At 61.7% G+C, this 22454-nt stretch overlaps 2 protein-coding genes across 5 annotated transcripts; one reads left to right on the top strand and one right to left on the bottom strand.

Moving 5' to 3' along the window:
• Nucleotides 1-147: 147 nt before the first annotated feature.
• LOC123350524 (metalloproteinase inhibitor 1-like) lies at nucleotides 148-12133 on the bottom strand. 4 transcript variants are annotated; one of them, XM_044989141.1, is made up of 7 exons: nucleotides 11955-12085; nucleotides 7547-7688; nucleotides 5582-5734; nucleotides 4302-4402; nucleotides 1975-2092; nucleotides 1269-1390; nucleotides 148-796 (listed from the first exon to the last, which is right to left on the bottom strand). In XM_044989141.1, exons 2-7 carry the CDS (start codon nucleotides 7659-7661, stop codon nucleotides 575-577), a joined length of 831 nt encoding a protein of 276 aa, XP_044845076.1. In that variant the 5' UTR covers nucleotides 7662-7688; nucleotides 11955-12085; the 3' UTR covers nucleotides 148-574. The 4 variants fall into 4 exon arrangements, with proteins under 4 accessions (XP_044845076.1, XP_044845078.1, XP_044845080.1 ...); XM_044989143.1 differs by lacking the exon at nucleotides 7547-7688 and having other exon boundaries at nucleotides 5582-5730; nucleotides 11955-12133; XM_044989145.1 differs by lacking the exons at nucleotides 7547-7688; nucleotides 11955-12085 and adding an exon at nucleotides 7281-7519 and having other exon boundaries at nucleotides 5582-5730.
• A 7916-nt stretch (nucleotides 12134-20049) lies between these two features.
• Nucleotides 20050-20822, top strand: PROP1 (PROP paired-like homeobox 1). Its single transcript, XM_044988365.1, has 2 exons — nucleotides 20050-20250; nucleotides 20481-20822. Exons 1-2 carry the CDS (start codon nucleotides 20050-20052, stop codon nucleotides 20820-20822), a joined length of 543 nt encoding a protein of 180 aa, XP_044844300.1.
• The last annotated feature ends 1632 nt before the right edge of the window (nucleotides 20823-22454 follow it).

Consider the following 22454-nt stretch of genomic DNA (forward strand, 5'->3'; position numbering starts at 1 on the left):
TCCCAGGTGAGCCGTCCCCATGTAATGTTATGTTTGTGTGTTTCCAGCTGCCCCACCCCAGAGGTGGCTGCATCTCGGTCCCAGGTGAGCCGTCCCCATGTAATGTTATGTTTGTGTGTTTCCAGCTGCCCCACCCCAGAGGTGGCTGCATCTCGGGCCCAGGCGAGCTGTCCCCATGTAACATTGTGTGTGTCTGTTTGCCAGCTGCCCCGCCCCAGAGGTGGCTGCAGCTCAGCAGCTGTACATAGAGAACTCCGCTCCTGGGGGGTGCAGTGGATTGTGGCGCGGGGGAGCAGCCGGGGATTGGCGCCTGGGGGTGTTCTGGGGTACGTGCCAGGGGGCAGCTGGGGCTGGGGCTCAGTACAAGGGGTTCTCATGCCCCCCCCCAGCCCTGGGCCGGCAGACGACGGCGCAGACCCGGGTTCCAGCAATTTATTTATTTAAGAATCAAACTCCGCAAAACCATTTTCACCGAGCCCGACCTGGGGTGGGGGAGCAAAGATCGGGGGGGTCAAAGGGAGAGGGGGTGACAGTTCTGGGGGTTAGGGTGGGGGTCGGGGGGTGTTTCGGGGGGTCACGGTCCGGGGGAGTTGGCTGTGGCCTCGTCGAAGCTGCCCTCGAGGGTCTCCCAGGCACAGAAGGGCTCGGCGCCGGGGGGCGTCCCCTGGCCGGGGCGGGGCAGGCAGGCCTGGGTCTGGGCCTGGGGCCCCTGCCAGCTCCAGTCCTGCAGCCCGTCGGTCCAGGGGCACTGGGGGCCGCCCGACAGCTCGCACGGCGGGGAGTGACACGGCACCACCTGGGGAGGGGGCGGGGTTAGCGAGAGCCACGCCCACCCGCAGACCCCGCCCTCATCGCATAGGCCTTGCCCCCTGAACCCCGTCCCCCCACTTGTGTGCTGGGAATGGTGGGGGGGAGAGTGGGTGGAGTTAGAGAGAGACACGCCCACCCCGCATAGATTTCCCCACCCACCCGCAGAGGGGCCCCCTGGGACACACCCCTCCCCCACAGACCCAGCGCCCCCCCAAGCCCCACATCTGCCCCCCACCAGGCCTGATGTTACATGGCATCACCTAGGGTGGGGAGGAGGTGGGGTTAGGGACACTCCCAGCCCTCCAAGGCCCCCGCCCCCCACCTTCCAGCCCTCCAAAGCCCCCCCCCCCACCTTCCAGCCCCCCAGGCCTCCAGCCCCCCACCTTCCAGCCCTCCAAGGCCCCCACCCCCCATCTTCCAGCCCCCCAGGCCTCCTGCCCCAGCCCACAAGAACTCACGTCACAGGCGCAGCCCCCTCCGTAGGCCTGGCTGACCCCACGGCGCTGGCTGGGGGGGAGCTGCCCCCAGGGGCTCACGAAGGAACAAAACGAGATAATCAGGCGCTTGTCCTGCCGCTCGGCTGCGGGGAGAGGGCAGAGGGAGTGGCTGGCACCACGTCCCATAGTGACCCACAGAGCCCCCAATAGCCCCCCAGATCCTGTAGCGCCCCATAGCACTGCACCACCCTCCCCCCCCCAGGACCACTGGGCGGGGAATGCTGTGTCTTGGGGGGCCGTACCCGGGGGGGCTGAATGGGGAGGGGGCGTCTCTAGGGTGAGTGGGAGGCGCTCAGCAGAAGAGGTGGGTGCGGAGGCTTGGAGGAAGGGCAGGCGGACGAACCGCTGCATTCACACGGCTGGCTGGGAGTCACTCCAGATTAAGCGAGTCGGGAGGACTTCACTGCCTTTGGGGGGGGTGCGTCTCCCCCCACGGGTCCAATCCAGGGGGACTAGCTGGGGGGGGCTCCCGGCGTGACCCTGGGGGGCTGCAGGCTCCGAGGGCCGGTCCCAGGACGTGGGGAACTCGAGTGGCTCGGCCCAGGGAGCACCCGACCTGTGGCTCTGGGACCAGGGGGAATTACCCCAGAAGGGGGCTGGTGCCGAGGGGTAGTGGGAAGTCCCGGGGGGGCCGCCCCAGGCCGGTGTCGGGGTGCTGGTGCCTTACCCATGATGAGATACTCCTCCCCGTTCAGGGGCGCCGGGTGCTGGTACCCACAGAAGTGCTCCTCGTCCCAGGAGTCTATGAAGAGCACGTCCCCCCCTGACTCAAGCCCCTTGTAGGTCTGCGGGGAGACGCACGTCAGAGCAGCAGGGGGCGCCGTGGGGAGCGGGGTAGGGGGCCTGGCTGTGGGGGGAGCCGTGGGGAGCAGGGCGGGGGGGTCGGTGGGGGCTGGCGGGGGGGGGAGCCGGGGGGAGCAGGGCGGGGGGGTCGGGGGGGGCTGGCTGTGGGGGGAGCCGTGGGGAGCAGGGCGGGGGGGGCTGGCTGTGGGGGGAGCCGGGGGGAGCAGGGTGGGGGGCGGTGGGGGCTGGCTGTGGGGGGAGCCGTGGGGAGCAGGGCGGGGGGGTCGGTGGGGGCTGGCTGTGGGGGGAGCCGTGGGGAGCAGGGTGGGGGGTCGGTGGGGGCTGGCTGTGGGGGGAGCCGTGGGGAGCAGGGTGGGGGGTTGGTGGGGGCTGGCTGTGGGGGGAGCCGTGGGGAGCAGGGCGGGGGGGTTGGTGGGGGCTGGCTGTGGGGGGAGCCGTGGGGAGCAGGGGGGGGGGGTGGGGGGGGCTGGCTGTGGGGGGAGCCGTGGGGAGCAGGGCGGGGGGGTTGGGGGGGCTGGCAGTGGGGGGAGCCGTGGGGAGCCGCGCGGGGGGGTCGGTGGGGGCTGGCTGTGGGGGGGGCCGTGGGGAGCCGGGCGGGGGGGTCGGTGGGGGCTGGCTGTGGGGGGAGCCGGGGGGAGCCGGGCGGGGCGGTCGGTGGGGGCTGGCAGTGGGGGGAGCCGTGGGGAGCCGGGCAGGAGGGGGTGGGGGGGGCTGGCTGTGGGGAGCCGTGGGGATCAGGGCGGGGGAGGTGGGGGGGGCTGGAGGTGGGGGGAGCCGTGGGGAGACGGCGGGGGGGTCAGTGGGGGCTGGGGGTGGGGGGAGCCGTGGGGAGCCGGGCGGGGGGGTCGGTGGGGGCTGGCTGTGGGGGGAGCCGTGGGGAGCCGGGCGGGGGGGGCGGTGGGGGCTGGCTGTGGGGGGAGCCATGGGGAGCCGGGCGGGGGGGTGGGGGGAGCCAGGTGGGAGGGGGTGGGGGGGGCTGGCTGTGGGGAGCCGTGGGGAGCAGGGCGGGGGGGTGGGGGGGGCTGGCTGTGGGGGGAGCCGTGGGGAGCCGGGCGGGGGGGGCTGGCTGTGGGGGGAGCCGTGGGGAGCCGGGTGGGGGGTGGGGGGGGCTGGCTGTGGGGGGAGCCGGGGGGAGCCGGGCGGGGGGGGGTGCTGGCTGTGGGGGGAGCCGTGGGGAGCCGGGCGGGGGGAGGTGGGGGGGGGCTGGCTGTGGGGGGAGCCGTGGGGAGCAGGGCGGGGGGGGTGGGGGGGGCTGCCTGTGGGGGGAGCCATGGGGAGCCGGGCGGGGGGGGTCGGGGGGGCTTGCACTGGGGGGAACACTGGGGAACCGGGCGGGGGGGTATTGGGGGGCTGGCTGTGGGGGGAGCCGTGGGGAGCCGGGCGGGGGGGTCGGTGGGGACTGCCTGTGGGGGGAGCCCTGGGGAGCAGGGTGGGGGGTCGGGGGGGGCTGGCTGTGGGGGGAGCCGTGGGGAGCAGGGCGGGGGGGTTGGTGGGGGCTGGCTGTGGGGGGAGCCATGGGGAGCAGGGCGGGGGGGTTGGTGGGGGCTGGCTGTGGGGGGAGCGGTGGGGAGCAGGGTGGGGGGGGGGGGGGGGCTGGCTGTGGGGGGAGCCGTGGGAAGCGGGGGGGGGTTGGTGGGGGCTGGCTGTGGGGAGCGGTGGGGAGCAGGGCGGGGGGGGTTGGTGGGGGCTGGCTGTGGGGGGAGCCGTTGGGAGCAGGGGGGGGGGCTGGCTGTGGGGGGAGCCGTGGGTAGCAGGCAGGGGGGTCGGTGGGGGCTGGCTGTGGGGGGAGCCGTGGGGAGCAGGGCGGGGGGGTCGGTGGGGGCTGCCGGTGGGGGGAGCCATGGGGAGCAGGGCGGGGGGGTTGGTGGGGGCTGGCTGTGGGGGGAGCGGTGGGGAGCAGGGTGGGGGGGTGGGGGGGGCTGGCTGTGGGGGGAGCCGTGGGTAACCGGGCGGGGGGGTTGGGGGGGCTGGCTGTGGGGGGAGCCGTGGGGAGCAGGGCGGGGGGGTCGGTGGGGGGTGGCTGTGGGGGGAGCTGGGGGGAGCAGGGCGGGGTCGGTGGGGGCTGGCTGTGGGGGGAGCCCTGGGGAGCCGGGCGGGGGGGTCGGTGGGGGCTGGCTGTGGGGGGAGCCGTGGGGAGCAGGGCGGGGGGGGCTGGCTGTGGGGAGCAGGGGGGTCCTGGGGGGCAGGTACCTTGGTGATGTTGATCTCGTAGCGAATCCAGGACTCGAACTCGTCGGTGCTGCTGCTGGTGGGGCTCAGCGGAGTCACCCCCACGAACTTGCCCCGAATCACTGCATGGCAAAGAGACAGGGCTCAGGGCACCCTGAGCGGCCCCCTGCCCCCTGCCAGCCCCCCGGCATCTAGAACCACCAGAGTCGACTCTGATATGACCCAGACAATGGGGGGAATCCCTCCCTCCCGGACTCCGGGGTCCCCCTGCGCCTCAGGTCTGGGATTCAGGACTCCTGGGTTCTCCCACGCCTTGGAAAGAGGAAGATTCCTCCCCCCACACACAGACTCTGTGGGGCGTCGGGGCTGGAGCCGGGACCCCAGAACCAGCTCGGGGACTCTCCAGCGGGTAACAGCTGTACTGACGCTGGGGCACAGGGGGAGCGCTCCCTGGCTGACCGGCGCGGGGCGGGGGTGCAGGACGTCTCAGCTGGGGGGTGGGGTTTATAGCTCTGGGGGAGGGACACAAGAACTTATGGGTGTTCGGGGGAGTTGCAAAAATTACAGGGAGAACTCTGCTGTGGGGTGGGGCATTGGGGTCACTCACATATGTCAGCCTGGCAGAACGGCATCTGGAGGTGCTGGGGGGCAGGGTGGGGGGGGCTCAGAGGGGTGCTGGGGGGTAGGGGTCACTCACCGACATCAGCCTGGCAGAACGCCGTCTGGGAGTGCTGGGGGGCAGGGTGGGGGGCTGAGAGGGGTGCTGGGGGGTAGGGGTCACTCACCAACATCGGCCTGGCAGAACGCCGTCTGGGGGTGCTGGGGGGCGGGGGGGGCTCAGAGGGGTGCTGGGGGGCAGGGGTCACTCACCAACATCGGCCTGGCAGAACGCCGTCTGGGGGTGCTGGGGGGCAGGGTGGGGGGGCTCAGAGGGGTGCTGGGGGGGTAGGGGTCACTCACCAACGTCGGCCTGGCAGAACGCCGTCTGGGGGTGCTGGGGGGCAGGGTGGGGGGCTCAGAGGGGTGCTGGGGGGCAGGGGTCACTCACCGACATCGGCCTGGCAGAACGCTGGCTAGGGGTGCTGGGGGGCAGGGGGGGCTCAGAGGGGTGCGGGGGGGCGGGGGTCACTCACCGACATCGGCCTGGCAGAACGCCGTCTGGGGGTGCTGGGGGGTGGGGTGGGGGGCTCAGAGGGGTGCGGGGGGGCGGGGGTCACTCACCGACATCGGCCTGGCAGAACGCCGTCTGGGGGTGCTGGGGGGTGGGGTGGGGGGCTCAGAGGGGTGCGGGGGTCACTCACCGACATCGGCCTGGCAGAACGCCGTCTGGGGGTGCTGGGGGGCGCAGGTGCAGGCGTCTGTGGGGTCCCCGAGCACCAGGACCAGGATCGCTCCCGCCAGCAGCCGGCTCAAGGTGACAGGGCTCATGGTGACGCTGGGATCGAGGGGTCTGCGGGGGGACGGAGCCGAGAGATGGAGACACGCCCAGAATCACCCCGGCCTGGCCTCTCTCAGCAGGGGGCACTATGGGGGTCTCCCCACTAGTCCAGCCCTGGACTCTCCCAGCAGTCGCCTCTCTGGCCTGAACTGGGCCTGGAGATGGGGGGAGCCCAGGGCTGGGCTGGCAGGGGCTGCGGGTCGGGAGTGAGGGGCACCAGCAGGGCCGGGGGGAAGCCCAGGGCTGGGCTAGCAGGGGCTGCGGGTCGGGAGTGAGGGGCACCAGTACAGCGGTGGAGTGGGGGGGTATTTCTCTGCCAGAAAATAAGGGCAAGTTAGAAGATGAAGGGGCCAGCATGGGAGCCGGGGGACCCAGTGGAGGGGGCAGCAGGGGGGCTGGTGGAAGGGGTGCTGGGGGGGCCCAGTGGAGGTGTCTGAGGGGCCCAGTGGAGGGGGCAGCACGGGGGCTGGTGGAAGGGGTGCTGGGGGGGCCCAGTGGAGGTGTCTGAGGGGCCCAGTGGAGGGGGGCAGCAGGGGGGCTCCTCTCCCCTACCTGAGACCATGGAGCAGGCGAGGGCTGGAATCTCGACTTGCTCGGTGTGAGGTTCAGCCCCACTGGCTCCTATATAAGCAGCACCACACCTTTCCCCTCCCCCACCACACACCTGCCAGGCCGGACAGGAGGAAGGGAGGTGATGTCAGCCGGGGGGGGGGGCGGGGGAATTATTCTCTGACGTCTCTTGCTCAGTGCAGGGGGGACACCACCCCCCAGCACCCCTCCCTGGGGGTGAGGGAAATTTCTGATCACTGAGCACCAGCAGCAAGTCGGGGAGGAGAGGAGTGGAAACCCAGGGGAGGGGGGGCGGCATGGGGCAGAGCAGGGACTGTGATGCAGGCGGTGGGGGGGCTCTGTTGGGGGCAGGGGGGGCTCAGTGGGGCACCATGCTCTAGGGGACAGGTGGGGGGATGGATGCTGCATGGGGTGGTTGAGGAGATGGATGGAGTCATGAGAGAGTGGATGGATAAATGGATGGAGGGGGGATGTGTGGGGGTGGGCAGGGATGGATGGATTAGTGCAGGGGTCGGCTGTGCCGAGTCTTCATTGAGTCACTCTGATTGAAGGTTTCGCGTCCCAGTCATACATTGTAACGTTTTTAGAAGGTCTCTTTCTGTAAGTCTATAACACAGAACTAAACTATTGTTGTATGTACAGCAAATAATGTTTTTCAAATGTTTAAGAAGCTTCATTTAAAATTAAATTAAAATGCAGAGCCCACCGGACCGGTGGCCAGGACCCGGGCAGTGTGAGTGCCACTGAAAATCAGCTCGTGTGCCACCTTCGGCCCGTGTGCCATAGGTTGCCTACCCCTGGATTAGTGGATGGGGTTGGGCGGGTGCATACATGGGTGGCTGGGTGGCTGGGAGTGGGGAGGATGGATTGTTGGGTGCTTGGACAGAAGGATTAAGGAGTGGGCTGCGGTGGGGAGGGGGGATGGCTGGACGGATGGATGGGGTGGGTGGATGGGAGATGGATGTAGATGGGGTTGGGTGGGTGTGTTGTACTTAAAAGTGAGTTAGACGGGGAAGGGGTGGAGCCGGGCTTCTGCCGATCCGGATCGATGCTCCATGTGGACAAGACGAGACGCGGGCTCCTCTGCAAGACACCTCACATTTATAGCAGCTCCCCTCTCCTGCAAATCGGCACCAGCTTCAAAATCTGTGTCTGTGGCCGCTGGGCCTTTCTGCTGCTTCCTCCTGGGGGTTGTTTCAATGCTGCACAGAGGGTGTTCCCAAAAGAAGGTGCTGGCTTCTAACCCCCGTGTGTCTGCTCCTCTTTACTGAGTCCGCTTGACAGGTTTTATTGTCCTTGGGTCTGGCTCCCAGCCCCTCTCCAAGGGGTGCAGCTGTCTGGGGGTGCTGCCTTCCCCCTTCACACCCCGTCATTCCACAGGGATTTGGGGAGATCTTGTTCTACTCGGAGCAAAAAGACATTTTTCTTCTATCTTATTCTGTCCTTAGGGCTATAACATTATACCAAGGGCTGTGATACAAAGTGTCCATATACCAAGGTGTGACGTTATGATTGTGATATCATATCTCGTTGGACGGTGACAGGGCCAGAAAGAGTTAATTACCTTCCAGACTCACCTGACTCATGGGTGAACCTTAAGGACTGGTTAGGAAGATATGTAAAGGAAGAGAGCTTTGAAATGCAAATCTGCATTGTTGGAGATCTCCAGGGGAGATGTTTGCTCAGGTCTTGTGATATGAGCAAACAAGTCTTGTCTATTGCTAGAGTTTTAATTCAAAGATCAAAAAAGGAATATTCACATTTATGATGATACTTAAGTGAAATAGTGTTATTGTCTCTGTGTCTCTTTGAAGGGTGTGGTAACCTGCATCTGAACTGTTTAATGGATAAATTACTCTGTGCTAATTGCCAGGATGTTTGGGAGAAGGAGAGTTAAGCCCATTGTTTTCTCAGGCCATAAGGCTGCTGGAAATGTGTAAGAACCTGGGACACAATCCTGCTTCATCTCAGATCTGCTTTGGGTTTCAAGAAGGGGAAACCTTAAGCCACAAGGATTGAGATCCCCAGTCACTGACTGGAGCCACCCTGAATATGCACATTGGACTGTAACTATTTCTAACAGGTCTTTTGGCAACTACAAGCTCACCTCTACTATGTATCTGAACCTCAAGAATTGAATTCAAGTCTGTCTGTAAATTGATCTTTTAACCAACACTCTCTCTCTTTTCTTTTTTTAATACATTTTAGCTTAGTTCTGTGCTGGTTGGTAAATCTAAGTATTGGAATAACCACCAGCTTCTGGGGTTTGTCTGCCTCGTTTTGTTTGCAGTTCACCCTAATTGAGTGACCTCAGCTGGCTCCCACGGGCAGCACCGTCACACAAGGCTCATCAATACAAGGTTTCTGTATGAGGTTTTGATACAAAGTCTCATGAAAACAGAGGTCACACATGAGTAGACCTCACTACATGAAAATTATCAGAGATTTATCTACAGGTGGTGGAATGGCTAGGTAGGTGCATAAATGAGTTCTGGGGAGGGAGTGTGGATGGGTGGGAGTTGGGAGGATGGATGGGAGTGTGGGTAAATGGATGGACTGGTCAATGAATGGGTGGATGGGTCAATGGATGGGTTGATGGATGGATGGGTCAATGGATGGGTGGATTGATAGATGGTTGGGTGAGTCAATGGGTGGGGTCAGAGGGTGGATGGAGGTTTGGGTGGGTCTGTGGTGGGTAGATGGATGGATGGGTCAATGGGTGGGTGGATAGATGGATGAGTGGGTCAGTGGATGGATGGATGATGGGTGATCAGGTTTGTGTGTGGGTAGATGGATGGATAGGTCAATGGGAGAATGGACGGCTGGCTAGATGGGTCAATGGGTGGGTTGACGGATAGATGGTTGGGTGAGTCAATGGGTGGGGTCAGAGGGTGGATGGAGGTTTGGGTGGGTCTGTGGTGGGTAGATGGATGGATGGGTCAATGGGTGGGTGGATAGATGGATGAGTGGGTCAGTGGATGGATGGATGATGGGTGATCAGGTTTGTGAGTGGGTAGATGGATGGATAGGTCAATGGGAGAATGGACGGCTGGCTAGATGGGTCAGTGGATGGATGGGTCAATGGGTGGGTTGACGGACGCTGTATCAATGGTGAGTAGATGGGTGGATGGATGGATGATGGGTGGGCAGGTTTGTGAGTGAGTAGATGGGTGGATGGATGGATGGGTCAATGGGTGGGTAGATGGATGATGTATCAATGGTGGGTAGATGGGTGGATAGATGGATGATGGGTGGGCAGGTTTGTGCGTGGGTAGATGGATGGATGGTGGGTGGGTGGACTCATAGTCATACTCTGCTGTTTCTGGGGGTCTCCCCGTCTCTCCCCCACAGTGGACGGGCAGTGGGGGGAGTGGTCCACTTGCACCCGGCTGGGTTACCCCGGGAGCATCAGCTGCCGGGAGATCGCGGGGCAGCAGAGGTGGATGCGGGAGTGCAAGGAGCGCAGCCCCGATGGGAAGCGCTGTGAGGACAGTTATATCCATATCCGCAGCTGCTACAACATGGATCGGTGCAAACGTGAGTGTCCGAGGTGGGGCAGGTGGGATACTGGGCTGGAGGGACCCATGGATCTGATCTGGGAGGGGGTATTGGGCTGGAGGGGCCACTGGGTCTGATCCAGAGGCCCATGGGAGGGGGCTGGGCCAGGTGCTGATCTCTCCCCTCCCCTGCAGCATGGCGACCCAGGGAGTGGGGACCACCAGGCCGGTGAACGTCAGCTTCTGGGGCAAACCCTGGCCCCAGTGCGAGCCCATCACTGGGCAGGCCCTGGAGGAGAAGGACGGTGAGCTGGGGGGGATGCTGAGTGGGTCAATGCTGCGGGGGTGGGGAAGGCTGGGAACCAGGACTCCTGGGTTCTTTTCTCATGGTACAACCTGGGTGCAGGGCTACAAGGTGGATGAGGTTCTGCAGCAAGATCTGCCGGTTCTGGTGAAACCTGCCCCTGTGGCTGGGACACTGTTACTTGGCTTGAGCATGAACCCAGGGCTGAGCTAGCAGGGGCTGCAGGTCAGGAGTGAAGGGCGCCTCTGCCCTGTGTGTGCCAGAATGGGGTTAGCCCCCCACAGCCAGTGTCCTGCTCCCCACAGCGCTCCCAGGGCTAGGGCTGGAGTAGTGGGGAAGGGATTGTGTGTGGGAGGCTCCATGTGGCTGGGGGGGGGGAGGAAGGAAGAAAAAAATCCGATGACTGCTACAAAGTGGGGGACTAACTGGCTAGGCGGCCGCACGGCGGAAAAGGATCTGGGGGGTCGAGCGGATCCCGACTGGAACAGGAGCCGAGAACGGGCCGCGGCTGTGGGGAAGGCTAATCTCATTCTGGGTGTGGCAATAGGAGGGTCGTACGCGAGACGCGGGAAGTCGTGGTCCCGCCCGGGTCGGCACTGGTGGGGCCCGGGCGGGACGACTGCGTCCAGCTGCGGGCGCCTCACCCCTTAGGAAAGTTGTGAACAAATCGGAGAGAGTCCAGAGCAGAGCAACCGAAAGGATCGAAGGGTTAGAGACCCTGACCTAGGAGGAGGGACGGTTAAAAGAAACCGGGCACGTTTGGCCTGGAGAGAAGGAGACTGAGTGGGGACCTGAGAACAGCCTTTAGCTCCGTCACGGGCTGTTCTAAGGAGGACACTGGCCAATTGCTCTCCGTGTCCGCTGAGGGCAGGACAAGAAGGAAAGGCCTGAATCTGCAGCCAGGGGGACGGAGGTTCGCTATTGGGAGAAACTTTCTAACTCTCAGGGCCGCTCAGTTCCAGAATCGGCTCCCAAGGGGGCTGTGGGACCCCGTCGTTGGAGGGGTTTAGGAAGAGGTTGGACAAACACCTGTCAGGGCTGGTCTAGGTTGACTTGGTCCTGCCTCCGCACAGGGGGGCTGGATGTGGTGACCTCCTGAGGTCCCTTCCAGCCCAACATGTCTATGATCCTATTCCAGTCTATCGATGTTTTTATATTGCGTTCACCACAGAGTATCTGGCTGGGTGGGAGACAGAAATGGATGGATGGCGGGTGGATGGGTAGTTGGAGAATGGGGGGCAGGGATGGATGATTGGGTGGTTGCATGGACGGATGGATGGATGGATACATAGATGGGTGGGTGAGTGGGCAGGGATGGCTGGGTGGATGATGTTGGGACCTTATCCACTCAGTTCCCAAGAATTCAGCTCGACGCCAGGCTCATCACGGAGGTTTCTCTCCTGGCATCCAGGCCCTGATGCTGAGGCTTAGATGCAGGGGGTGGGTCCAGGGTGAACCACTGTGACATTCTCTACCTGTGGGGGAACGTGCCGTAACCTCCATGTTCCTCATTTTCATATAATTGTGATCTTACGTATAAAGCAGGCCTTGTAAGGTATCAGGGGAAAGGTTATGATCTGAGGCAAGTCATTTCTCTATCCATATATGTGTATCATTAATACAGATGAAGTTATGAGAATTGTGTTGTGTGGCTGTCACTAAAACATGCTGTAAGTTGTGGGAATCAGACAGATATTTGCTTCCCAGAGGCCACAGTAAGGAAAGTAGCCAACATCTGGGCGGGGTGTGAAACAAGCCAGCAACAGCTATCGTCCCGCAAGGAGCTACAATGCGATGACTCACCTGCACGAGGCCACAGCAGGGGAATTGCTCAACCCTGCCGGGAGAGACTCAGAAATGCTCACCTGACTCTGAAGGCGGTGGGGGCGGGAGCCATGAGGGAAGAGAGGACATGATAAGAGGGAGAGATGTTTGCCATGGTCTTCCTCTCTCTTCCACCTCCATCTACAGACACCACCACCAAGTGACAGAAGCGCCGATCAAAGGGGAGAGCCGGGCTGAAGGGCCACCAGCCTGCGGCAAGAAGCACCTAAGTTTGTAAGGACATTGAAAGTGTTAAGAGCAGCTTAGAATGTGTTTTGCTTTTAATTCATTTGACCAAATCCGACTTGTGGTGCTTTGACTTATAATCACTTAAAATCTATCTGTACAGTTCATAACTCTGTTGGTGCTTTGACTTAAAATCACTTAAAATCTATCTGTACAGTTCATAACTCTGTTGGTTTATTCTCCCTGGAGCAGTGCGTTTGGTTTGAAGTGTGTGAGGGGCTCCCCTTGGGTACATATCAATTTCTTTGTTAAATTGACCAATTTATATAAGCTTGCAGCGTCCAGCGGGCATAACTGGACACTGCAAGACAGAGGCTCCCAGGGTTGTGTCTGGGACCGGAGATATTGGCTAGTGTCATTTGCTTGCAAGTAGCCGGGAGCCACTGACACACCAGAGGCTGCGCGTGGACGGCCCAGGAGTGGGATTCTCACAGCACAGCAGGGTAAGGTTGGCTCCCAGAGTCAAGGATTGGAGAAGCCTAGAAAATGACCGGTCCAGATAACACCAGAGGGGAACGTCACAGTGGCGCAGAGCAGGGGGTACATACGGCTCGTTACTCCGAGTGAAGCTCACCCTTAAGCCCTGATATTTGCGATTGTAAGTGAATCTGAAGGGCGGTGGCAAAGGACAGTCAGGAGGAGGTCACCGGTTTGTTATTTTCTGAACAGGGAGTAAGACCAGGAAAGCAGGAAAACGAGCGAAAGCGGAGAAGCGACAGCGAAGTTGGAGCTTTTGGGGCTTTGGTCTGCAGAAAAGGAGAGGGAGCACCAGAGGTTACTGCAACTGAAAGAACTGGAGATCAGAGAAAAAGAGAAAGAGGCAGCCAGGGAGGAAGCGGAGAAAAACAGAACGAGAGGGAAGAAAGAGAGAGAGCGAAAATTTGAAGATACCGTTTTGCAAAGTTTTCCGATTACCCCTGAACCACAGAGAGTTAAATTTAGGAATATTAAGAAAGATATTGGTGTGAATAATGGATGTAAACGAAATGAAAGACTTGTCACAGCCACACACCCAAAGTACAATTCATTCACCAGCTGGTAAACACATCCTCGCACAGACGCCGCCCATGGTGTCTGTTCGACATCGCTTTGCATACTCTGTGGTCGATTCCTTACTTCCTAGGAACCAGTCCCCGTACAGGTGACCGGATGTTCACACGCTCACCATCCTCCTGTTGTTCCCTTATCTAATTACATATTTACAAGGCTGCCGGGAATTCAGTCTTTGTTCATTGTTCCGTGGCCTTTGTCAGAACAGATCTATAAATAGGTGAGGGGGTAGGGATGGTTGGGCGAATGGATGGATGGATGAGTGGACGGGGTTGGGTGGGTGGGTGCATAAGCAGGTGGTTGGGAAGGGATGTGTGGGTGGGTGGGAACGATGGATGGGTGGGTGGACAGGGATGGCTGGGGGATGGATAGGTGCTTGGATGGGTGGGTGTTTGGGGAGGTATGGATGGGTGGGTCACTGGTTGGAGGGAAGCTGGGTGAATTTTTCCCAGTGACCTGGCCCAACTCCTTAGCTCTTCGTTCTCCTGCAGAGGGGTCGACTGTCCGTGGTGGTTAGTTCTAGGTACCCCGTGGCTGGGCAATTGTCTGGGCCCAGGCAGGTGTCAGTCACACCAGGATTTCTGGGTCTTTGCACATACCAAACAACCATTTCCCACCACCTTATTAGCCAGGTGCCACATAGGGGAAACTGAGGCATGCACAATATTCAAAATATGATGAAAATTTCCACTTCATCACACGCCCTCCAGCGGGGGGCGCAGGGACACACACACAGCGCAGGGCTTGTCCCCTCCAGCAGGGGGCGCAGGGACACACACAGCGCAGGGCTTGTCCCCTCCAGCAGGGGGTGCAGGGACACACACAGAGCGCAGAGCCCGTCCCCTCCAGCAGGGGGCGCAGGGACACACACAGAGCGCAGGGCCCGTCCCCTCCAGTGGGGGGGCGCAGGGACACACACAGAGCGCAGGGCCCGTCCCCTCCAGCAGGGGGTGCAGGGACACACACAGAGCGCAGGGCTTGTCCCCTCCAGCAGGGGGCGCAGGACACACACAGAGCGCAGGGCTTGTCCCCTCCAGCAGGGGGCGCAGGACACACACAGAGCGCAGGGCTTGTCCCCTCCAGCAGGGGGCGCAGGGACACACACAGAGCGCAGGGCTTGTCCCCTCCAGCAGGGGGCGCAGGGACACACACACAGAGCGCAGGGCTTGTCCCCTCCAGCAGGGGGCGCAGGGACACACACAGAGCGCAGGGCTTGTCCCCTCCAGCAGGGGGCGCAGGGACACACACAGAGCGCAGGGCTTGTCCCCTCCAGCAGGGGGCGCAGGACACACACAGAGCGCAGGGCTTGTCCCCTCCAGCAGGGGGCGCGGGGGACACACACACACACACACACACACACAGTGCAGGGCTTGTCCCCCCCACCCCGAATACATTCCGCGCCCCCCACCCCAGTTTGAGACCCTCTAGGTCAGTGCTTCTCGAAGGGCTGGTCCGCGGACTGGTGCTGGTCCGCGGCGAGTTTCCTCATAAGAGCATCGAATAGGATAATAATATGGCACCGGTCCCTGGCACATGGGGGGGGGGGAATTGCCGGTCCCCCCCATCAGACACTGATGGGAAGCACTGGGCTAGGTTAGAGCCGGGGCACTAGGAGTCAGGTGGGATTTCACGTTTACTCTTGGCCTTCTGAGCGTGGGAAATCAAACCGCCACTAGAGGGGAGCAGAGGCCCACGGTAGAATCACAGACTCGCAGCGATTAGGGTTGGAAGCAGGGTGAGCAGACGGCAAGTGTGAAATATCGGAACAGGGGGTGGGGGGTAATAGGCACCTATCTAAGACAAAGACCCAAAAATTGGGACTGTCCCTATAAAATCGGGACATCTGGTCACCCTGGTTGGATGGGACCTCAGGAGTTTCTAGTCCAACCCCCTGCTCAAAGCAGGACCAACCCCAACTAAACCAGCCCAGCCAGGGCTGTGTCAAGCCTGACCTTAAAAACCTCTAAGGAAGGAGATTCCCCCACCTCCCTAGGGACCCATCCCAGTGCTTCACCTCCCTCCTCGGGAAATAGTGATTCCTAATATCCAGCCTAGACCTCCCCCACTGCAACCTGAGCCCATTGCGCCTTGTTCTGTCATCTGCCACCACTGAGACCAGCCTAGATCCAGCCTCTTTGGAAACCCCCTTCAGGTAGCTGAAAGCAGCCATCAAATCCCCCCTCACTCTTCTCTTCTGCAGACTAAACAAGCCCAGGTCCCTCAGCCTCTCCTCAGTCATGTGCTCCAGCCCCCTAATCATTTTCGTTGCCCTCCGCGGGACTCTCCACTTTGTCCACATCCCTTCTGTAGTGTGGGGCCCACAACTGGACACAGTATCCAGATGAGGCCTCACCAGTGCCGACTAGAGGGGAATAATCACGTCCCTCCAGCTGCTGGCAATGCTCCTACTACTGCAGCCCAAAATGCCGTTAGCCGTCTTGGCAACGAGGGCTCAGTGCTGACTCCTATCCAGCTTCTCGTCCACTGTAACCCCAGGTCCTTTTCTGCAGAACTGCTGCCCAGCCCGTCGGTCCCCAGCCTGGAGCCGTGCCAGGGATTCGTCCGCCCTAAGTGCAGGACTCTGCCCGCGTCCTTGCTGAACCTCATCAGATGAGGTTTCTTTTGGCCCAACCCTCCAATTTGTCGAGGTCCCTCTGGGAGCCCTACAGAAGGTGCTCGGAAGCCGGCCGCTCTCGCCAATAACAGATCTTACCTCCCTCGCCTCGTGTCTCTAGGACCCGGGGACGGCCCCGCTTACAGCCCCGCCGCATCCCTGATACCGTGAAGCGGGGTCACTCCCACAGCTGGGGGGAGGGGGTGGAAACGGGAGTGGGCGAGCAGGGGGTTGTGGGTCGGAGACGCGGGGGGCAGCCCAGGGCTGGGCTGGCAGGGGGCTGCTGTTTTGTGGGTCCGGCTGTAAGCGCGTGAGCCCAGGGCCGGGAGCTGTAACAAACCTGGGGAGCTTGGAAAGGAAATGAGAGAGAATCGTTAGACCATTGGAAAGCAGGGAGCCAAGGAGAGCGAGCAGAAAATGAGACATGAGGTCTGTCCCCTCTAGGGGGCGCTGCCCGGATCCAGCCTCAGAGCGGGGACTGGCTGGCTCAGGGGGCAGGGAATGGGGCAGGGGCCTGGCCCCTCTGGGGGGCGCCGGCTCCCATCCGGCCCCAGGGCAGGGACTGGCTGGCTCAGGGGGCAGGGAATGGGGCCTGGGGCCTGTCCCCTCTGGGGGGCACCGGCTCTGATCTCCGGCTCTTTAGCCCAAGGGTCCTGACGGGACCGAGTGCTTCGATCACCGTCTTTAAGTCCCTTGTGGGGAAGGAACGTTCACTAGGGGGCTGGTCAGTCCAGCGCCGGGAGGCCGAACCCCGTCCCAGGGCTGGAAGTTGAAGCTGGACAGAAGCTTTTGTCCCGAGAGAGCAGCGAACCCTCGGGACCCTTCCCCGGGGCGCGGTGGAGTCTCCAGCACGGACCAGGTTTAAATCCGGACGGGCGGTTTTGCTGAGAGTCCCGCCCCAGATCAAACAGGAATTAATTCGGGGCAGGTCTCTGGCCTGTGCGATCCAGGAGGTCAGACAAGAGGCTCACAAAGGTACCGACCGCAGACTCTGCCCCCCGCTGGCTTGGCCGAATCCCTATTTCGGGACCCTCGGTCAACCAAACACGGAGAGTCCTTCGGTTCATTCCCCGTTTTGGGGCTCTGCTGTGCAGCTCTCACCCTGCTGCCTCGCCCCAGAGGTGGCTGCATCTCAGCGCCGGGCGATCCATTCCCATGCGGTGTTATGTGCGGCCGCTCCCCAGTTGCCCTGCCCCAGAGGTGGCTGCATCTCAGTAGCTGTACATCTAAAACTCAGCTCCTGTCCCAGAAGCAGAGACCTGGAGCTGATGGAGGAATCACTATTAGCTCTTGGCTGTGTAGGGAACACAAGTGTCTGTGTTTCAAGCTCACTGCACTAATACACACACACACACAGAGCGGCCACCTGGGTTCTCTCCCCATCTCTGGGAGGGGAGGGGGGTCTAGTGGTTAGAGCGGGGGGAGCCAGGACTCCTGGGTTCCACGGCAGAGCTTGCTCCAGAGATAACAGGAAACCCGTTTGCCCAGCGGTTGCTCAATGCCTTACAACGCAGGGGGCAGCCAGAAAGGGGGCAGGCTGCTCAACCTCTAACCCATTACAGGCCCCCAGGGAAAGGCATCAAAACAAATCCAGCACCTTGGGCCCCCTAGTGCCAGGCACTGCTCAGGGCTGGGCTAGCAGGGGCTGCGGGTCGGGAGTGAGGGGCACCAGCAGAGCGGTGGGGGACAGGGCTGGGCTAGCAGGGGCTGCGGGTCAGGAGTGAGGGGCACCAGTAGAGCGGTGGGGGGCAGGGCTGGGCTAGCAGGGGCTGCGGGTCGGGAGTGAGGGGCACCAGTAGAGCGGTGGGGGGCAGGGCTGGGCTAGCAGGGGCTGCGGGTCAGGAGTGAGGGGCACCAGCAGGGCTTAGGGGTGGGGCAGGAGGGGGCTGGTTTTGTCTCTGCGGCTGTTCCCAATCTCGGTGGATTTACACTGACAATGGGCAGCCCTGATTACTGGAACCTTATCCCAGACCTGGGCCGGGCGGGGGCGGGGGGGGGCTGCCACACACAGAGCCCCCCTCCCCCGAGCTTCTCAAATGCCACACCCCCACCATGGACCTCCCCACAATGACCCCCCCATTGGGTCACCCCAGCCTCTCCCCCCCTTACTGACCTGCCCCCCAGTGCAGACCCCTCCCCTCCCTTCCCTTCCCAGGTACAATCTGCCACACCCAGAGCGGGGCCCATCCCCTCCAGCAGGGGGCGCAGGGACACCCCCCCCTAACTACCCCCAACAGCTGCCCCCCTCTGTCTAGGGCTCGCAGCACCTGGGGCCCCTCTCTGGCCCTGACCCCCACCCCTGCCAGGACCTGCCTCGAGGGGGGAGATGGTCCCCACTGAGGGGGGAACTGATTGGTCAATGCAGACACCCCCCAAGAGGGGAGGGGCGGAGTCAGAGACGACTTAAAAGTTTGGGGTGGGGGCGCAGGGCGAGGAGGAGGGAGCGCAGGGAGGGAAGAGGAAGGGTGCGGGGCTAGGTGACGGGTACCCCCAAACTCTCAGCTCCACGGCCGGTGAGTGGGGACCCCCCCGCCGTCAGGGACGAGTCCCTTCTAGAGAGGGGGCAGAGAGAAGAGGGGAAAGGGGAGTCGGGGTTCAGGGAGAGAGATGGGGGAACCTCTCTACAGCCAGAGGGGCTGGGAGCCAGGACTCCTGGGTTCTCTCCCTGGCTCTGGGAGGGGAGCGGGGTCTAGTGGTTAGAGCAGGGGGGGGCTGGGAGCCAGGACTCCTGGGTTCTCTCCCCGGCTCTGGGAGGGGAGTGGGGTCTAGTGGTTAGAGCAGGGGGGGCTGGGAGCCAGGACTCCTGGGTTCTCTCCCTGGCTCTGGGAGGAGAGTGGGGTCTAGTGGTTAGAGCAGGGGGGGCTGGGAGCCAGGACTCCTGGGTTCTCTCCCTGGCTCTGGGAGGGCAGCAGGGTCTAGTGGTTAGAGCAGGGGAGCACGGCTGGGAGCCAGGACTCCTGGGTCCTACCTTATCCCCCAAGGCTGTTCGTCGGCGATTCCTTCCGACGCCGCCCTGCCCCCAGGTGCTGAGCCCGGCCACCCAGCACTGACCCCACATCCTCTGGAGCCATGGCAGGGACTGGCAGCTCGAACCGTGAGTGGGGTCCAAGGGGGGGGGCTGCCACTACTCCTCCCCCATGCAGAAGCAGGGTGAGGGCTGGGAGCCAGGACTCCTGGGTTCTCTCCCTGGCTCTGGGAGGGGAGTGGGGTCTAGTGGTTACAGCAGGGGGGGCTGGAAGCCAGATCTGAGGCCCCAGGTCATGTAGACGTTAATGAGAAAACTGCTTGGCACAGACTCTCGGGGGCTCAAATTCCCTCCCTGCCCCCCCACCCCCCAGTCCCAGACTAATTAGCCTCCCGGGAGCATTGTGTCCCCGGGGCGCTGCGTTCTCACGCTCTCAGGTTCGGTGGGCCGGGTGGGGAGGGGCGATCAGGTTCCCCCCACTTAATCCCGGGGATCACAGCCGGGAATGACAACAGCCTCTGTCCCCGGCGGGGCGGGGGGGGGGACTCTCAGAGGCTGCCACCGACCTGCCGAGAAGGGACCTTGTTGGGGCGTAGAGACGTTCCCCCCACAGCCTGCGACGCGCCAGCCCAGTGGGGCAGACCTCCATGCACTGAGCTGCAGGGGGAGCGCTCCCCGCAGCAGAGGTATTAGGGCTTTTACCCTTGCTGGACCACTAGGGGGCACAGGACCCGCCACGGGCACTGCGCATTGCAGGCGAACGCGGGGACAGAGGTTAGAAATATCCCCCCCGTTTAAAGTAGAGTGGGTGGGGGCAGGGAGCCCAGGGCTGCGCTAGGAGGGGCTGCGGGTCGGGAGTGAGGGGCACCAGCAGGGCTATGGGGGGACAGGGCTGGGCTAGCAGGGGCTGTGGGTCGGGAGTGAGGGGCACCAGCAAGGCTATGGGGGGACAGGGCTGGGCTAGCAGGGGCTGCGGGTCGGGAGTGAGGGGCAGTAGCAGGGCCGGGGGGGTTCAGGGCTGGGCTAGGAGGGGCTGCGGGTCGGGAGTGAGGGGCACTAGCAGGGCCGGGGGGGGGTCAGGGCTGCGCTAGGAGGGGCTGCGGGTTGGGAGTGAGGGGCACTGGCAGAGCTGGTGGGGGTCAGGGCTGGGCTAGGAGGTGGCTGCGGGTCGGGAGTGAGGGGCACCGGCTGAGATCCTGACACCCCCCCCAACCCGCCATCTCCAGACACTATCAGCCCCCCCTTCAGGAAGGCCCCAGAGATGCCCGGCCTGGCGGGGGGACCCCCGGCTGCTCCCCCTTCCCTGCACTTCGCCACCCCCACGCGCCGGCGCCATCGCACCAGCTTCACCCAGGAGCAGCTGGAGCAGCTGGAGGCCGCCTTCGCCAAGAACCACTATCCGGACATCTACGTGCGCGAGGAGCTGGCCCGGGCCACGCGGCTCAACGAGGCCAGGATCCAGGTACCCGGTGGAGGGCGGCGGGGCGGGGCTGGCGGGGGGGGCTCCCCGGCAGTCAGTGCTGGGCACTGCAGGGCGTTCTGTGTGGCTGTTCCCTAGCCGCCCCGCCCCAGAGGTGGCTGCACTCAGCGCCGGGCGAGGCATCGCTGAGGTCCCGGCCAGGCGCACTCCTGGGTGAGGGGCTCCGTGGGGTAATGCGGCTGGGTCTGGACGGCGTCTTTCTCTCTTTCCAGGTGTGGTTCCAGAACCGCCGGGCCAAGCAGCGGAAGCAGGAACGGGCCCTGCTGAAGCCCAGCCCCCCCCGGGGCCTCTCGGTCGGGCCAGTACCTGTTCCCCCACCCCGGCAGTACCAGTACACCCCGACCCTGGCCCACCACCACCACCTCCCCCGCTTCCCTGCTTCCTACCCCCCAGGGCTCCCGCCTCCCCCTGGCCAGTTCCCGTGCCCCCACCCCCCGCCTCCTCCCCGTGCCCCCGAGGACTGGTACAGCTCCCTGCGCACTATGACCTCCCCCCCTGCCCCCCCACCCCCTGTCATCTCCCTCAGCCTGGACCCAGCCGCCCACTGGAACTGAGACCCATGGGGCGCTGGATGCAGCCTGGAACAGTCATAAAGGTGTTGAAAGGTCTCTGACTCCGTCTCCTTCATTCCAACACAGGAGGATGGCTCTCCCAGCACTGAGATGCAGCCACCTCTGGGGCAGGACAGCTGGGGAACAGCCACACATAACGCCCCCTGGGGATGGTTCGCCCGACACTGATTTGCAGCCATTTCTAGGGCAGTGCAACTGGGGAACAACTGCATATAACACCGCATGGGCATGGCTCACCTGGCGCTGAGATGCGCCACCTCCCATTATTATTATGAAATAATTCAATATGAGCAAACAGGACGTCCCAACCTGGAACATATTTTTTTTCTATGTGCTTTGAACGGGCTGATTTCCTAATGGAAAGAAAAATGATGAGTGAAATTGCCTCGGAGGAAAAAATTAGATTGTCAAATACGAATGCAAATGGGGAGTTTTCTAAGAAAAGGTTCTCAGATGATCAAAACGCCACAATTCCAGAAATCAAGAAAGTGGAGACACTTGACTAAAAGCCCATGTTCTTTCAGTGGGGGAAATGAAGGCATCTGTCTGACATTTAAAAAGCCACATATAAAAAAATGGGAAAAAAATACGAGCTAGTAATTGATATAAATTAGTAATCGATATAAATTAGAAGTGAATTTGGCTAGAAGCAGGATGAGGTACTCGTATCAAATGCGGGTGATGGAGCATTTTCCAGGACATTAGGCCTGGACCCCCAAAGGGACTTACTTTAATCTTTTTATTACTGACCTTGGCACAAAAAGCAGGAATGTGCTAATAAAGTTTGCGGCTGACACGAAGCTGGGAGGTATTGCCAACACAGAGAAGGACCGGGATATCCTACAGGAAGATCTGGATGACCTTGTAAACTGGAGTAACAGTAATAGGATGAAATTTAATAGTGAAAAGTGCAAGGTCGGGCATTTAGGGATTAACACCAAGAATTTTAGTTATAAACTGGGGACACATCAGTTGGAAGTAACAGAGGAAGAGAAGGACCTCGGAGTATTGGTTGATCACAGGATGACTATGAGCCGCCAATGTGATATGGCCGTTAAAAAAGCTAATGCGGTTTTAGGATGCATCAGGCGAGGTATTTCCAGCAAAGACAAGGAGGTGTTAGTATCATTATACAAGGCACTGGTGAGACCTCATCTGGAATCCTGTGTGCAGTGCTGGTCTCCCATGGTTAAGAAGGGTGAATTCAGACTGGAACAGGTTCAGAGAAGGGCTACTAGGATGAGCCGAGGAATGGAAAACCTGTCTTATGAAAGGAGACTCAAAGAGCTTGGCTTGTTTTGCCTAACCAAAAGGCTGCGGGGGGTATGATTGCTCTCTATAAATATATCAGAGGGATAAATATCAGGGAGGGAGAGGAATTATTTAAGCTTAGTACCAATGTGGACACAAGAACAAATGGATATAAACTGGACACTAGGAAGTTTAGACGAAGGTTTCTAACCATCAGAGGAGTGAAGTTCTGGAACAGCCTTCCAAGGGGAGTAATGGGGGCAAAAGACATATTTGGCTTCAAGACTCAGCTTGATAAATTTATGGAGGGGATGGGATGATGGGAGGGCCTAATTTTGGCAATTAACTGATCTTTGATTATCA

This window comes from Mauremys mutica, chromosome 15 (genome assembly GCF_020497125.1).
Source record: "Mauremys mutica isolate MM-2020 ecotype Southern chromosome 15, ASM2049712v1, whole genome shotgun sequence".
Taxonomy (NCBI): domain Eukaryota; kingdom Metazoa; phylum Chordata; order Testudines; family Geoemydidae; genus Mauremys; species Mauremys mutica.